Here is a 14,836-nt window from a genome sequence, read left to right as displayed (position 1 = left end):
AGGCAGCAGAGAAGCTCTCAGAAGAGCCACACATGAAGGCCCAAATGCAGAGCAATGAGGATGGGGGTTCAGTGTTCCTGCAGCCCTGCAATGGAGCTACTGCCACTTAGCATTTCTGATCTTTCTTCTACTTTTTGTTTACCCTTCAGTTTCTCATTTGTTGTTTGCTATTGTTGCCTATTCCAGCTTTCCCATTTTTTTTAACCATCATGGAGCAGCGTATTCCATACGGACATCACTCATAATGACAAGTATCTTCATCAGTAGTTGCACAACAGACAGAAGAAAGCCAACTGAGGACAGCAATATCTCAGAGCAGGACATTTGTTGAACATTCTGTGAAATTGTCTGGAAACAGATTTTTCATATTCTATGATATCTCGCTTTGCAAACATAGGCATTTCTTGCTCATTAAAATTTTGTTGCATCACACAGCAGCCTTCTGGTTTCCCTTCCTCCCTTCATCCACAGCCTGTCCTGGGTGATATCTTCCCACAGGCAGGACCAAGCTACTAACTGAGCAGTAGTACTGCAGAATATTTTAGCACAGACTGAATTTACACAGTGTCACAAATGTTTCTGCAATGACACTCCTGAGTAGCAGCTTTCCATCACTCGAAGTTATGAAAAGTTTAAAATAACATAGTATCTTAACTCCTGTTATTTAAACATTATTTCTGTGGGGCCTTTCCATGAGCATCCAAACAGAGAGTGGGTTTCCATGTTGATCTCAGCATGACCACAAATGCCACCAAGGTGGTGCCCAGCAGAGTACTTTCCAAATGTAAATTTGCACCTATAAATTCAGACACAATGCACAGCATTAACATTGCTCAGTGGTACTTAAACGCCAGACATGCCAAGCAGCTAATACTTATTCCTTCTTGCAGTCATCAGCCTTTCCACCTCAGTAAGAAAGAGGAATAATCCCTATTCCCTCTAAGAAATAACTGTAGTATAGTATCAGGAGCAGCAGAGACTCAGGGCTTTTCAGATTCTGGTAATATAGCCAATTCAAATTGTAATGAAGCTGCAAATGAGGCAGGTTCAGTGCTGTGCAAACAAAGAATAAAGCTAATCCCCGCCCTCAAGTGCTTTCAGAGTAAATAGGTAAGACAAGCAAAGCATGAGCATCATTGGTCTTTTCCCTTTTTTGCAGATAGGCATCTTTTATACAGACATTAAAGGCTGTGTTTTCCATACTGATAAAAACATTAGTAAATATTTTCCCCAGGTGACAAAGGAATCGCTTGGCAAAGCCCAGAACTGAATTCATTTCTCCAATATCTCCATCTAACAATTGACATAGGGTCTTGGTTTCCAGTTTTCTATTCCACTGGTTAGCTTCAGGTTTGCTTTTCGTTGCTACTCTCATCTCCTTTAGGAAAACAGGAAAATAACAGCAGATAAGGAGCACACCATGTAATATTCCTGTCTATCTCTTTGCTCTGGTGTCAGGAACAGTGACAAATATTCGGACAGGGAGAATTTCAGTACTGCTAATTTCCATATTAATATTGAAATTTGTCTGTAATCTAGGTCAGTACTCTGACTGCTATGTGTGAGTCAATAATGCTGGTGTTTAAAATCAAAAATATCCTGATTACTTTTGTTTTAAGACAGGACTCTGAAAATGAGATAATCAGTCCAACTGACATGTTTCCATGGAGTTCTGCTTATTTTAGGTGAAAGATGGTATATGGTATGGCCAGTAGTATACAGGACATAGGAAATTTAACAGATCATAGAATCATGGAATCAAGGAATGGTTTGCGTTGGAAAGGACCTTTGAAGATCACCTAGTCCAACCCCTCTGCAATGGGCAGGGACAACTTTCACTAGACCAGGTTGCTCAAAGTCCCATCCAACCTGACCTTGAACACTTCCAAAAAACAATGACTGAAGGATTCAAGACATGGATTATTATATAATTTGTTTTCTAAGTAAGAAGGGGAGAATGAGATAAAAAAAAGATTCCTTTCTTCAGGTTTCTCTGATAGAACATTTTATTTAAAACATCTGAAACAGTCAAGTTCAGATCCTCCAATTGCAAAACTGTTAAAAGGTAGACTGCAAGTAGTCACTTTGCTAATTCCTTGCAAATCAAACCCTGGAAGGAAGCTGGCATTCAGCAGGGCATATTTCTAGTTCTGTTATGTTGAGCCATTGTGCCTGCAGGCTATTTACCAGTGGTGTGATTCTGAACCACAGAAAAAACCATTAGGCTTTAGTAGTGACTAAATATTTAGTGAATCCACCAATTCAAATCAAACATGAAAGGCCTAACTCCCACAGATATCTGTCTTGAACTGTAATTTAGTGCTTGGAGAGGACATATACTTCAGGCTGTGTTTACAACATCTTCATGAATCAACTTCTGATCGCATCTTATTTACAATAGTGTTACCTTGTACTAGGATATAAACATATGCTCAGAGCACATTCAGACAAGAGAGAGGAGAGTATAGTGACCTCTGTAGTTCAAGATGAGACACTGTGATTTCATTTATTGTTGCTTCCTGTTCTTGGTAATTACTTGTTTCACTGACAAGAGGAACAGGAGTCTGAGTTGCTGGTGCTAACTGTCAACAGCCTGGACTTCCCACGGCTGACCAAGAACTGCAGGAGACCTCGCAGTCAGATGTGGTCCCCATGTTGCTGTGGCCAGCAACCTGTCAAGATCTCAGCACTGCTTCCAGATTAGCACGTTAAACAGGAGCTGGTGTTCCTCCCATCTCATATCTGCATGTGGTGTGACCTGAGATGTATTGGGTCTGCCAGTAAAATTAGTTCTCTTGTATTCTACTGTGTTCGTCTGTGATTACACTTGCATGAAAGTGTCATCCAAGTTCAGCCTGATGTGCATTTGGGAAGTGGCAGATTGCTGATGGTCAGGAGCAGTACAGAACAATGGAAAGCAGTTAAAGAACTGTCCTTTGGCATTTGCTCTGGTCTATGGTCATAACATGCAAATTCAGGCTGGCAGATTAGAATCAGCAATGCAAATTTTGCATTTCCTGCTCTCCAAGGGGCAGTCTGTGCAGGTCACTTCAACAAATAATGGTGTTGTGGAGTGCTATGTCTTCAAGCACAACTCAAATTCAGTAGAGTCCATTGATCAATTAATACATACGACAGTGTTCTGTTTATAGTCCGGGCTCTAACTTCTGGCTCCCATGTGTGACTTTTCTGTAGTATAACAAGTATGTAGGCAGAGCAGCTTCACCCAGGTATGCTGACAACATCCACACTGAAGGATGTCTGACTACACATTTTCACCGCAGCATGAGAAACTGGCTGCTATTTCAAGTGCATTACAGAGGTGCAGCAAGATGGGTTGAGAAGAGGGTTGATGTAATTCTACTGTTCTCTGTGCAATGAAAACAAAAATCTTGAAAAGAAGAATTCTGTAGTGATCAACACCATAGTGTCTTGAAAATACCTGATTTGGTTGCTTTAGTTCTTTGCATACCTGCACAAATAAGTACTGTTTTTTTGACAGCATCCTTGTGACTCCAAGAAGAATCATGCATTGCACTGAGACAGAAGAAACATGAAAACAAGACAAAGCCTTCAGACACATCCTAACAAGACAGAGGTGTTGCCTGGCTACCTCATTGTAGCCTCATCTCATTTCAGCTAGTTTGACAAGTGAAGTCACAGCTCCAAACTCTTTGAAATTATTACCACATACTTGATCCTGTCCAAACAAATTTCTGCAGCATGAGACTGGGGTTTGCCTGGAATTAGCCTGCACAAGTATTGTGAAGTTTGTCAGTGCATTGCTGGTATTCCTAGGAACAGCACCTTCACACAAGGAAGTGCTGAGCGGTGTCTGATGTTTGGTCCATCAGAGTCCTGGTAGGCATTGCAAGCATAGGATGGGGTGAATGACTCTTAATAGGTGTACTAGTTGCATGCAAATTGCATCACTAGAAAAACAGCTTTACATGACATACTGAGCAGCCTGGAACCATGTTGCTGTTGAACAAAGAGAAGTGCTGAATATGCCCAGTATCCACAATCATCTGTGAGTAGCCTGAAATTTAGGTGTAAGCTTCCTGAGATGGAAAATATTATTTGGCCTGAATGACATGTGTTGCTCTGCAGGGAAGACTTAAAGAATTATTCTTTTATTTATTTTAACTGGGGTTGCCAAGAATTTAGAGCTATTAATGGGAACGTTCAAAGAACTCACAGAATTTCAGCAAAGATTTGCCATTCAGTTAAAAATTCCTGTTGGCTATTCAAAGGAAAGTTCTACCCACAGATCATTACATGCTATTTTTAAACAGTGAAAAATATCATAAAACCAATGTATGGGGATGTAATTAAATGGGAGCCTCAGGCAAGTAGTGAGACACAGGGAAGATCTTCAAAGTTACTCGTGTGTTTAACTTTCTTTGCTAGCATGTAGCAAATACACAGTATAACCACACCTGTCCTGGAGGAAATTTCAAACTTAGTTTTAAGGGTTACAAAACATGTTTATCCGGGATGAAATTACTTTTGTGCAGAAGGCAGTCATTATGCTTACTCCTGCTTAAAGAGCCTGCTCACCTTCCAGCTTTAGGCATTGAAAGAAAGCAAACACTGTCATATTTCACTGCAGAGGCTGATAGTCACCCAGAATGGTATATAAACAAAAAATTGTGGACAAAAAAAAAAAAAAAAGATAAGAAAGCTCAGTGTTTTGATGCACAATAATTTAATGAGAAAGAAGTAAAAGATCTTACTGAGCATGAAATACACAAGGAAAATATTGCCAGCGTCTCATTAAAGGCTGCAAGCAAAGAATTGCTCCAGGGCTATGCATTCCACATACTTTACTCTTTCTTTTTCATGGCATAGGAAGACTTACACAATCTTGTCCCACTTTCAACCAGCCAAAGATCATTGATATAACTAATTCGAGGCCATTAGTATCAGGAGGCACTGGAAAGAATAGTCAGAAAACTAAATTAAATTCTTAGCTTGAAAATTACATATAAAAGTGATATTCAGAGATGTACAGTTCACAGTCCAGGAAAGCAATGCCAGTAACAGGGTTTGTGGAGGCACATCTTCCCCCATGTTGGGTGATTGCTCCTTGCTCCTTATTCATTGCACATTTAACATGGTCTGCAGCTCCCAAAACCATAGCCACTGGCTCCATAGGAAGAATATGACCTCCCATAATTGTACAAGCTCCTACAGCCAGAGGAGCCACTGAGACCCAGAGAGCTCATGGATCCAAACAAGCTTCCAGTGCTGGATGGTGCTGAGCTGCTCACTATGCTCTCCTGAGGGCAGGAGCTGAGAATGGGTCCTGGGAAGGTCATGACCACGGGTGGTGGGTGGATCACAGCTCTTGAATCACCACAGGATGTAACACAGGGCTGGCTCCAGGCATTCACAATTGGCTGCGGGCAGGTCACTTTGCAGGGAGCAAGGCTGCGGAAGCTGATCATTTGTCTGTAGGAAGACATCTTCTGGGAATGGAGATAAATCTGAAACACACAAGACTGAGACAACACAAAGCTGAAAGCTTAGATACCAATATAATGGAGATTGTGCTTGGAAGAGAAAGAAAAAAAGATAGGAAGCAGACCAGAAGGAGACTGAGGATTTCAGTTTTGTCTCAGCAGCCATGTCCATTTTCTCATCTTCTCATGCTCTCCTTCTCTCCTCTGGCACAATCTCTGTTTCTTTTGACTCCTAATTATGGAGCCAATCTGATATATAAAAACACCACTAGCAATCAAAGAAATTGCGTATTTGAACTCAAGCTATCCCCCTATCCTTTACCATTTCTCCCCTCTTGAATCTGACTCACTGTGACACTTGACCATTTCTTTTATAAATAACTGCAGAAAAGAACAGAAATACTGGCTAGCACTTATATAGTAACAGCGTGTGCTGGTTCTGCACCACCTGTAATCATTACAATTGTATGAGGTATGTCATTGGTATTCCAGATTTAAGGAAGAGGTAACTGAGGCTGAGAAGTGAATACCTTGCCCAGAGCCATTTGGTGAGGTAACTGGAGAGACGAAGTTAAAATTCAGGCAAGCCTGGTTGTTCATGACAGTGTTATTCCCCAGTCTTTCAGATGCTACAGCTGGCACCAGGGCTCCCCTGCATGTTCTTTACACAGGTAAAATGAGCAGCAGCCACAGCCCTGAAGAGCTCATAAAGAGAGTTTTCTTGGCAGAATATCCCATGTTTGGGTGCGAATGCAGTATCAATGAGGTTTCCAGTATAACTAGGACTCCCGTGAATGTGGTCCCAGCTGTCCTGCTAAAGATGACTGAGGTGACAGATGACTGTGGCAGACCTAGGAGCTGTGTTTCATTTTGTGGACTCCTTTTCTTTAATCATAAGATCAATTGATCACTCATAAAATCAATTTGCACCTCCTCTTGATCTCTGTCCTGCCTTACTAAAACCCATAAAATGAAAGGCTAGGAATAAAGAAAAGGAATAAAGTCCTGACCATAACAAGTACATAAAGTAATGCATGTCAGGCTTCAAATTAGTTCAGAAATAATTGCAAAGAACAGGACAAAATATTATTGCTAATGGTGGCTTCCTAGTTCAGCCTGAGACTCAGAGTTAACATTTCTTGGTAGTCACCATTACAAGTCAATGAGAACAAAGCAGGGCAGATTCATAAAGGCAGGATGATCAGGCTGGAGAAAATAGGAATTCACTAAATCTCCCTATAAATAAGTTTGCATATTGCAAACTTTCAACTGCTCTGAAAATGCTTGCCCTTTTACAACCTGCCACTGAATAAGTAGGAAACAGCTCTTTCTGAAAGAAAGCTTCAAACATTTCACACATTTCTGAGACTCACGGTTTTCTTTCAGTTAAAATCCTGCATTGTTATAGCAACATTGTAATAGCAATAATGTCAGGCTCAGACTTACCCCTTCACAGCAAAGAGCAAGTCAGGAGAAATGGTTAGAGCAGCCCAGAACGGTAAGCGCTTTTATGCCTTTTCTTAGGCAACCAGGAGGATATGAAACATTCTTCATGTATGATGTCCTAATGCATTATTAAACAAAAATTCACTCCACCTGTAACTGCCCCAGATAATGCAATTATTTTGCTCAGCGATGGTGATTACTGTTGCGTTCTTGTCATTACTCTGACAAAGTAAATTTTTTTTTTTTATTGCTTTTTCCTATTTCTCTGATTGCTTCATAGAGCAAAGATTACTCAGAGGTTTATCCATAAACACAATATGCTGACATACCTGAGATACTACCCCACTTTTCAAAGTCATGCAAGTAAGGGGCCATTGTGCAATTTATCCCATCATACCCACGCGCATTAATTCCTATGACTCTGATATGAGGCACATTAGACTCCATAGACACCTTCTTACTGAGTTATAGGTTTGGAAATGGGAAGCATTTGTTCCCATCCTCCTAGCCAAGAAACAAACACGAAGGACATGTCCCACTTCAAGCTTTAAAAGTACAGGTGGAGTAACCTATAAGCAGGGAGCTGCTGTTATCCAGCCCTGGCATGGGGGACAGGAGCTTCAGACAATTAGAAATTCATGTCTATTTTTCATTGTCAGGGACTCTATGGGATCATTGCTGAAGACGTCAGGGCTCCTGAGTGATGAACAATTCATGGTTTGGGATGAAACAGGTCAGGGAATCAAGCCATGCATCACCCTACAAAAACTTTGGGCTGGAATCTTAAAGTGCTGTTTCAGCTGATGCAGAAGATTGGCTGCTTACTTCAGTAGATTTCTTCCTTAGATCCAGTACCCTGTCTTCAGTTATTTACTGATAAAACTATTTTCAATAGAGTCTATCTATTTTTTGTATCCAAGTTGGCATAATTTACAAATGCTTTTTTAACCTCAAGATGAGTTCTTCCCCTCTAAAATCCATCCCCTTCTAGGGAATTTAAGGTTGAATGGCTAGTTTTGAGTAACCTTGAGACTTCTGTTCTAAAATGCTAATTTTATTTCAGTTCATCCATCAGCATTTGGTAACTGTTACCAAAACTGCAGTGTAATGCTGTACAGGTGACCCATGCAAGAAGGTTGAGGAAGCCTCTTCTCCAGGGTCACCTTGGGATTTCCCTCAGTGTTGTTTCCTAGCAATGCCTGGGGAGACACCCTTTAAAGCTACTGATAATTTATGGTGGAGGATACACATAGACAAGAAACGGGAACAGACACAAAGGGAAGAAGATGTTGTGGGGAAACAATCCACACAGTCTGTTCCTCCTGCCCAAACCACACCTGGTTTCACTTTGACTGGAAGCAGGTGATGACAGCGATGACATGTACCTACAGATACCGACAGAAGAATCACATAATTCTTGGAGATGCGACCCTCTTCTAAAAATCCTACCCTCCTGAAAGGGCAAAGGGAGCCCATACTAGTATCAATACTGCTGACACCCCAAACTGCTTCTTTTGATTCATGATGTTCAGGGTTACAGCCACATGCTTTGCTTTTGTAATTTTACAGACCCACATCCAGGTGCCATCTTAATGTTTTCTCCCATATAATGGAAGCTGCATGTGTTTTACTGACTTAAACAATTCACAGCCACTTTTGCCAGTGCAAATATGGTATAGTAAAATATTCAGAGACAAATAGCTCTATGAAAAGCCATGTTAGCATGACATATGGACTACCTTTGCACAGATTCCTCATGTGGCAAATCACAGTACTGCTGTGGCACATATGAATCCATTGTAAGCAAACAATCATCAAACCGATTTACTAAATTAACATAAAATATTTTTATGTATATTAAGCACATAATTTTATTGTAACACCATCAAAAAAGACATTCAAACGTATCTGCAAAAACTTCCATGCGTTGATTTTGGATTATTTCTTTACAAGAGTGACTAAAAACTCCTCCTGGCTAGCTTGGATGAACATCACAATCAAGAATAGCAAAGGGACATCCTTCATTTCAGTTTGTTATTGAAATCCAAACTCTGCTTATTATGCCCAGGTATTTCTGTGCAATTCTTCCAAGCCCATGGTGGATGGCTGTGGAGTCAACCATCCAAGAGTGTATCTCATACAGTGTGGGTGGAATTTGTCTCATCTGCTAACATAGCACACCCAGGTTGTTCTGGCATGTCTACTATACCCTAGGAGGAGTCAAATAACAGCACATGAGAATAGCAATGAAAAATTAGTAACTGCCAACAAGGAGGGGTTGACTAGCACTTTCTGTTTGAGGAACAGTATTTCTAAGTTCTTAAAAAATAATATTTATGCCTTGGTATGGCTATACTTCAAGCCAAAAAGCATGACTGCTGTTGATGTGGACACATTAAACTCTGTTGTTGAAATGGCCACAAAACCTAGCTGGGACCATAAAATAAATATTCGTAGGGATAACACAAGATTCAGCATTGTGCTCTTGTGGCTTAGCTGAGAGCGTGACTCAAGCTGAGTAAATCAGAGTTATGTCAGACACCTCTAGACAAGGTGAATTCATGTCTCTGAGCTGAAGTGTTGGCATACCCTCAACTTATCTTGAAAATCGTGGTGCCATTTCCGGATCAGAATTACCGATGCCTATCTGGGACCTCCTGAGATAGCATTGTTGTCAAGATGAAAGTGTCTTTGGGGGGGTTGGTTGTTTTTTTTCTGAGATGACACCAAACTGTTCCCAGCTTCCTTGGGAGCAGAGAGGTTCTCCAGTATCCAGCAGTTCCTTTCTTGGAGTCTTTGATTTTTTAAAACTCTTCCTTAAATATCAGAGCTTCTTGTATTATTCTGATGATATGCCTGTGTAACAGCAGACTCTTTTATCTAAGTGGTATACAATCCTAAGAGCCTAATCAGGCACAGGATGCCATCTTAATGCAGTCTGCTATTAAAGTACTTCTAGGCTATATTCCCATGTGTCCCAAAGACATGATTTTGGTACTCTCTTCAAAACACAGTGTGCAAGGTTCAGCCAGCTCCTTGTGCACAGCAACAATACAGATATAAAGTGAGGACAAAAGTAAAGTGGATATATTTATTTTAATATAAAAATATATCTATGCTAAATATTGGCATATTCTAACCCTAATAACAGCACTGTGCATATGTATTCTTTGAAGTGTCCTGAAGCACACATACTTCCCAGTGCAAAGGTATTTTTATGATGGCGTTAACCATGTAAGATGCTGATTCTGGTTCCAGCTGCTGGGAAGGAGGAATTATGCATTGCACAGGACATATCCTGGCCCTATGCGTGTAGGCGCATTTATAATCATCAGCTGATAAAGGAATGTAAGGGAGAGAGGTGTGAAGAAAGGCTAGAATAAAACAAAAAGGGAATGCTATTATTAGGATGCAGCATGATTTTTATTAGGAACAAGAAATGGCATTTACAGTAAAAAAAAAAATGAAGGAATGTTTCTAGTTTCTCAGACCTGATTGCAAGCAATTTGTCAACAAGGAATGAATGTTTCACATAAGGTGCTTTTTCTTCCCTACAGCAAATCTAATTTTGCCAACCAAGTTCTGCTTTGTAGCATGCAGGAAGGCTTTGTTGAGCACAAAAGCCTAAACATATGGAAGAGCAAAGTAACTTCCCTGATAAAATTTTTTTTACATCTTCTAGGTTGAACATGAAAACAGAAAACCAGTACATGTGTTCACAGAGAGGCTAAAGGACAAAACGAACCAATTTCTCACCCACATTGTCAGAATGGAAAACACACATTTTGAGAAACCAGTGCAGATTTACAGCAATAACATCACAAGCACAAAAAGCATCAGAAGGACAAGCAGAAGAGCAGTTCCCATGGGTGCTGAGCAGCACCCAGAGGTCCCAATGGATTAGCTGGGAGTCACAGGTGCCCAAGGCTTTGGAGAGCTCCACAATTCAGTTGCACATCCAGGTCTTGCCATCAGTTCCCTCGCTGTTTCTCTTGGCATCCACACCTTCTGCCATGCTTAGCATGGCCCACAGCCCCCATAGCGCTGGCTCCAGAGCTGGCTGGAGGAGGAGGAGGAGGACGAGGAGCCCCCATAGATAAGGGAGCCCTGCAGGCCCATGGGGCGGCCCAGCCCCAGTGGGGCTGAGCTGCCCACAAAGCTCTCCTGAGGGCAGGAGCTGAGGATGGGGCCTGGGAAGGTGATGACCACGGGTGGTGGGTAGACCACGGCACGCGAGTCTCCGCAGGAGGTGACACAGGGCTGGTTCCAGGCGTTGGCGATGGGCTGCAGGCAGGCCATCTCGCAGGGTGGGGAGCAGCGGGAGCTGAGCTGCTGGCTGGAGGACATCCTTTGGGCAGGGAGGTGAACCTGCAACACACCAGGGAGCCTGAGTCAACCCACTGCTCATGAGCTGCTGCACAGACCACCCTGCTCTGCCTCGCCAGCAGCAGGGAGGGCTCTTAGTGTGCCATATGCTGTTGCTCTGCTAAGGCTCGGGTGCTTGTTCTCTCTCTTTCTCTTCCCCCTTCCATGCCCTCCTTCCTTCCTCCCTCCCAGGCATCTCCTCTGCACTCTCCCAGGCTCTCTGCATGCTGAGCGCTGCCCAAGCTGACCACCCCCAAAGTGACCTGTGGCAAACAAGCTGGAGATCAGCCATCACCAGGTTTTGCAGCAAAACCCACTACATCTACCAAAGCCTGTGAAAGGCCTGCATTTTTAAGGAAAAAGGGGCATAAGACAAGCAGAGTATTTCTGAAAGCTTCAGTTAAACCTACTCACGCGTGATGCTTTAAGTCAGAAAGAATAAGAAGGTTCAAACTTACTCAAGACACCAAAGATGAGAAGTAAAGAGCAGCTGTCTGAGGCTGGCTGTGCTGTGAGTCCTTTTTATACCCTTTCTTGGGCTGCCCACTGGCCTATGACACTTCGTGAACAAGATCTTAATTAGCTCCCAAACACACAGATTACATGTCACTCCTCAACTCCTCATTCATGCAAATAGTTTCCTCACTGTTAACAAGTATTACTCACCCCAGATTTTCCTCTAGTGTCTCTCAGGTTCTTCCTTTTTAGAAATCACTCAACTGACTTCCCTAGGTTTGCAGTATGTCAATTTATTTTAAGTTTTTTCTTACAGATACTGAAGCTTCTGTTTCCAAAGTTGTTTTCATACTCTATGTTCATTACAATGTTTTAATTCTGGATATACCCTTCTTGGGGATTGTTATTAAATTTTCTCTGGGAATATCAAGAAATATGCAAAAGTTTTAATCCTTTTTCTGTCCTGGTACAGGTCAGTGTTGAGACACTGAATCACTGAGGACGCTGCAAACACCCAAGCGAGGTGCGGCATTGCAACCGTCTCCCATAGGAGTTAGGAGTTTCGTGTTCAGCTCCCTTTACTTTCAGCCACAGCCCCTGGGGTCCGCTCTTGCAGTAGGGTCTCTCCTTGGGAACAAAAGGAAGCACATGGGGCTAGACCCCAACCTCAGATGTCCTGTAACACAGGATAAAGCATCCCGCTCCCCTGTGTGGCTTTAAAGGATAGTCTTGCTTTAGTATATTCACATCCAAGTAAAAAAAACCCCTCACTATTTTAATAGTTATTGATGGATTTTCCTCACATCAGACACAGTGTCATAATATTGCTGCAGTCAGAAGCATGTGCTAGCCTGCATGTATTGGTACCGTGGTGTGAAGTCTTCAGAGGGACATGGGAAGGAATGTGTAGTTGTGGTTTTCTGTTCAGAGGCAAAAGAAAATACAGAAGACCTGCAAGACTTTATAAAACAAATCACCTCTCTGCTTTAGTGTGCTGTATCAGACCTGCAGTGTGTAGCTGGGACGAGGAACAAGGCAGATGGAGTAAATCTCCCATCTTTATTCCAAGTATAAGCCCTACAGTGCTTCAGCTCAATATCAGCAGGGATTTAGAGAAGAAAATCAGTCCACAGTGCATTGCACTACCTGTGGTACTGAGGTGTGCTTGAAAAATACTGCCTATGTGGAGCAATTGTGTAAATAAGGTAGTTCTCCAACATTTTTGTCACATTGGTAAAATCAGCAAAATGTTTCAGGAAGTGAAACTGCTTCAAGAAGTTTAAGGAAGAAACAAGAGGGTGTTGGAAGAAACTAATAATTGTCCAAAGATGAATAAAACTATCATAGAAGCCTAGGGAGTGATGTGCATTGTTGTGTTTTGTAACAAACTAAACCTGAAACACAAAGGATGTCTCAACACCCCCAGGCAATCCAGGAGATGGTATATAAGGGCTTCTGGCTCAGAAGTCCTCAGATCACAGGTCCCCACCTCTCCTCTTCGTTGATCCAAGTAAGTCTGATCCCTTCATTATCTCTTTTATTTTTAGGTACAGTGGGTTTGTGTTATTTTTAACCAACTCCTGCACATGCAGTCTGAACCTCAATAGTGTCAGTACCTAGCTTTGCATGAAGAAGTTTTCCTTGATATTGTCCCTGGCAAACAGGGCAGCTGCAGACCTGTCCCAGCTGCACTGCAGCTGCTATAACAGGTCAGAGGGGTTCAGCCAAGATGGGGCTCAGTCCAGGTGTTTTTACTCTTGGGCTCAGGGTGAACTGACTGGTGCACCTGGGTACAGCTTCTCAGCTGTCTTGGGCAGCGCTCAGCATGCAGAGAGCCTGGGAGAGTGCAGAGGAGATGCCTGGGAGGGAGGAAGGAAGGAGGGCATGGAAGGGGGAAGAGAAAGAGAGAGAACAAGCCCCCGAGCCTTAGCAGAGCAACAGCATATGGCACACTAAGAGCCCTCCCTGCTGCTGGCGAGGCAGAGCAGGGTGGTCTGTGCAGCAGCTCATGAGCAGTGGGTTGACTCAGGCTCCCTGGTGTGTTGCAGGTTCACCTCCCTGCCCAAAGGATGTCCTCCAGCCAGCAGCTCAGCTCCCGCTGCTCCCCACCCTGCGAGATGGCCTGCCTGCAGCCCATCGCCAACGCCTGGAACCAGCCCTGTGTCACCTCCTGCGGAGACTCGCGTGCCGTGGTCTACCCACCACCCGTGGTCATCACCTTCCCAGGCCCCATCCTCAGCTCCTGCCCTCAGGAGAGCTTTGTGGGCAGCTCAGCCCCACTGGGGCTGGGCCGCCCCATGGGCCTGCAGGGCTCCCTTATCTATGGGGGCTCCTCGTCCTCCTCCTCCTCCTCCAGCCAGCTCTGGAGCCAGCGCTATGGGGGCTGTGGGCCATGCTAAGCATGGCAGAAGGTGTGGATGCCAAGAGAAACAGCGAGGGAACTGATGGCAAGACCTGGATGTGCAACTGAACTTAGGAGCACAGCTCTCTGAAGCAGTGGGAACCTCTGGGTGCTGCTCAGCACCCATGGGAACTGCTCTTCTGCTTGTCCTTCTGATGTTCTTTTTTTTTTTTAATGTCAGTTTTCTCAAAATGTGTCTTTTCTGTTCTTAGAAACCAACTTACTGATTATGCAAAAATTGTTTCTCACTGTTAGAGCACTAAAGCAGTAGTGTCACTCAAAACTGGTCCATGTATGGTTTTGTTTGTTTGGGACCATGAATTTTTTTCTTTGGTAGTTTATATCGATACCCATATGTCTAACAGCAAAGATCCACAGATGTCACCTTGTACTGTGATTTGTCCAGTCCATTTGAAACTTTAACCAAGAAAGCAGAACAATGTACTGAAAAGAAATCAGTTTGATGCAGACTATTAAGTTGGCCCTTTTTTAAAACACTGAAGTCAATCTTGTGTTTTTCCTTTGCTTAAAATGTACACTTTTTGCTCTCAATAAACACTTATGAATGCCTCCAAATAACATTCACCTGTTTGCTTTCTTCTCTGTTTCGTGGTAATGCAGCCTCTGCAAACCATCCCCTTATCTTAGAGATCTGTAGATGAGTGTTATGCTCTTACAGACAGTGTTTATATAATGCCCATCG

The 14,836-nt window shown here is 42.8% G+C and overlaps 1 protein-coding gene across 1 annotated transcript; it reads right to left on the bottom strand.

The window, feature by feature from the left end:
• Window positions 1-5,111: 5,111 nt before the first annotated feature.
• On the bottom strand, window positions 5,112-5,468 carry LOC104829699 (feather keratin 4-like). Its single transcript, XM_010564143.1, has one exon. It carries the CDS (start codon window positions 5,466-5,468, stop codon window positions 5,112-5,114), a length of 357 nt encoding a protein of 118 aa, XP_010562445.1.
• Between the last annotated feature and the right edge of the window lie 9,368 nt (window positions 5,469-14,836).

The sequence above is a fragment of the Haliaeetus leucocephalus genome, unplaced genomic scaffold (genome assembly GCF_000737465.1).
Source record: "Haliaeetus leucocephalus isolate CR32 unplaced genomic scaffold, Haliaeetus_leucocephalus-4.0 Scaffold175, whole genome shotgun sequence".
NCBI lineage: Eukaryota > Metazoa > Chordata > Aves > Accipitriformes > Accipitridae > Haliaeetus > Haliaeetus leucocephalus.
Note: the sequence above shows the minus strand (reverse complement) of the source record. Positions and strands in the feature narration are given on the sequence as shown.

Excerpts from the sequence above, each read along its gene's own strand:
- LOC104829699 (XM_010564143.1), bottom strand. The coding sequence starts at position 5,468 with ATGTCTTCCTACAGACAAATGATCAGCTTCCGCAGCCTTGCTCCCTGC.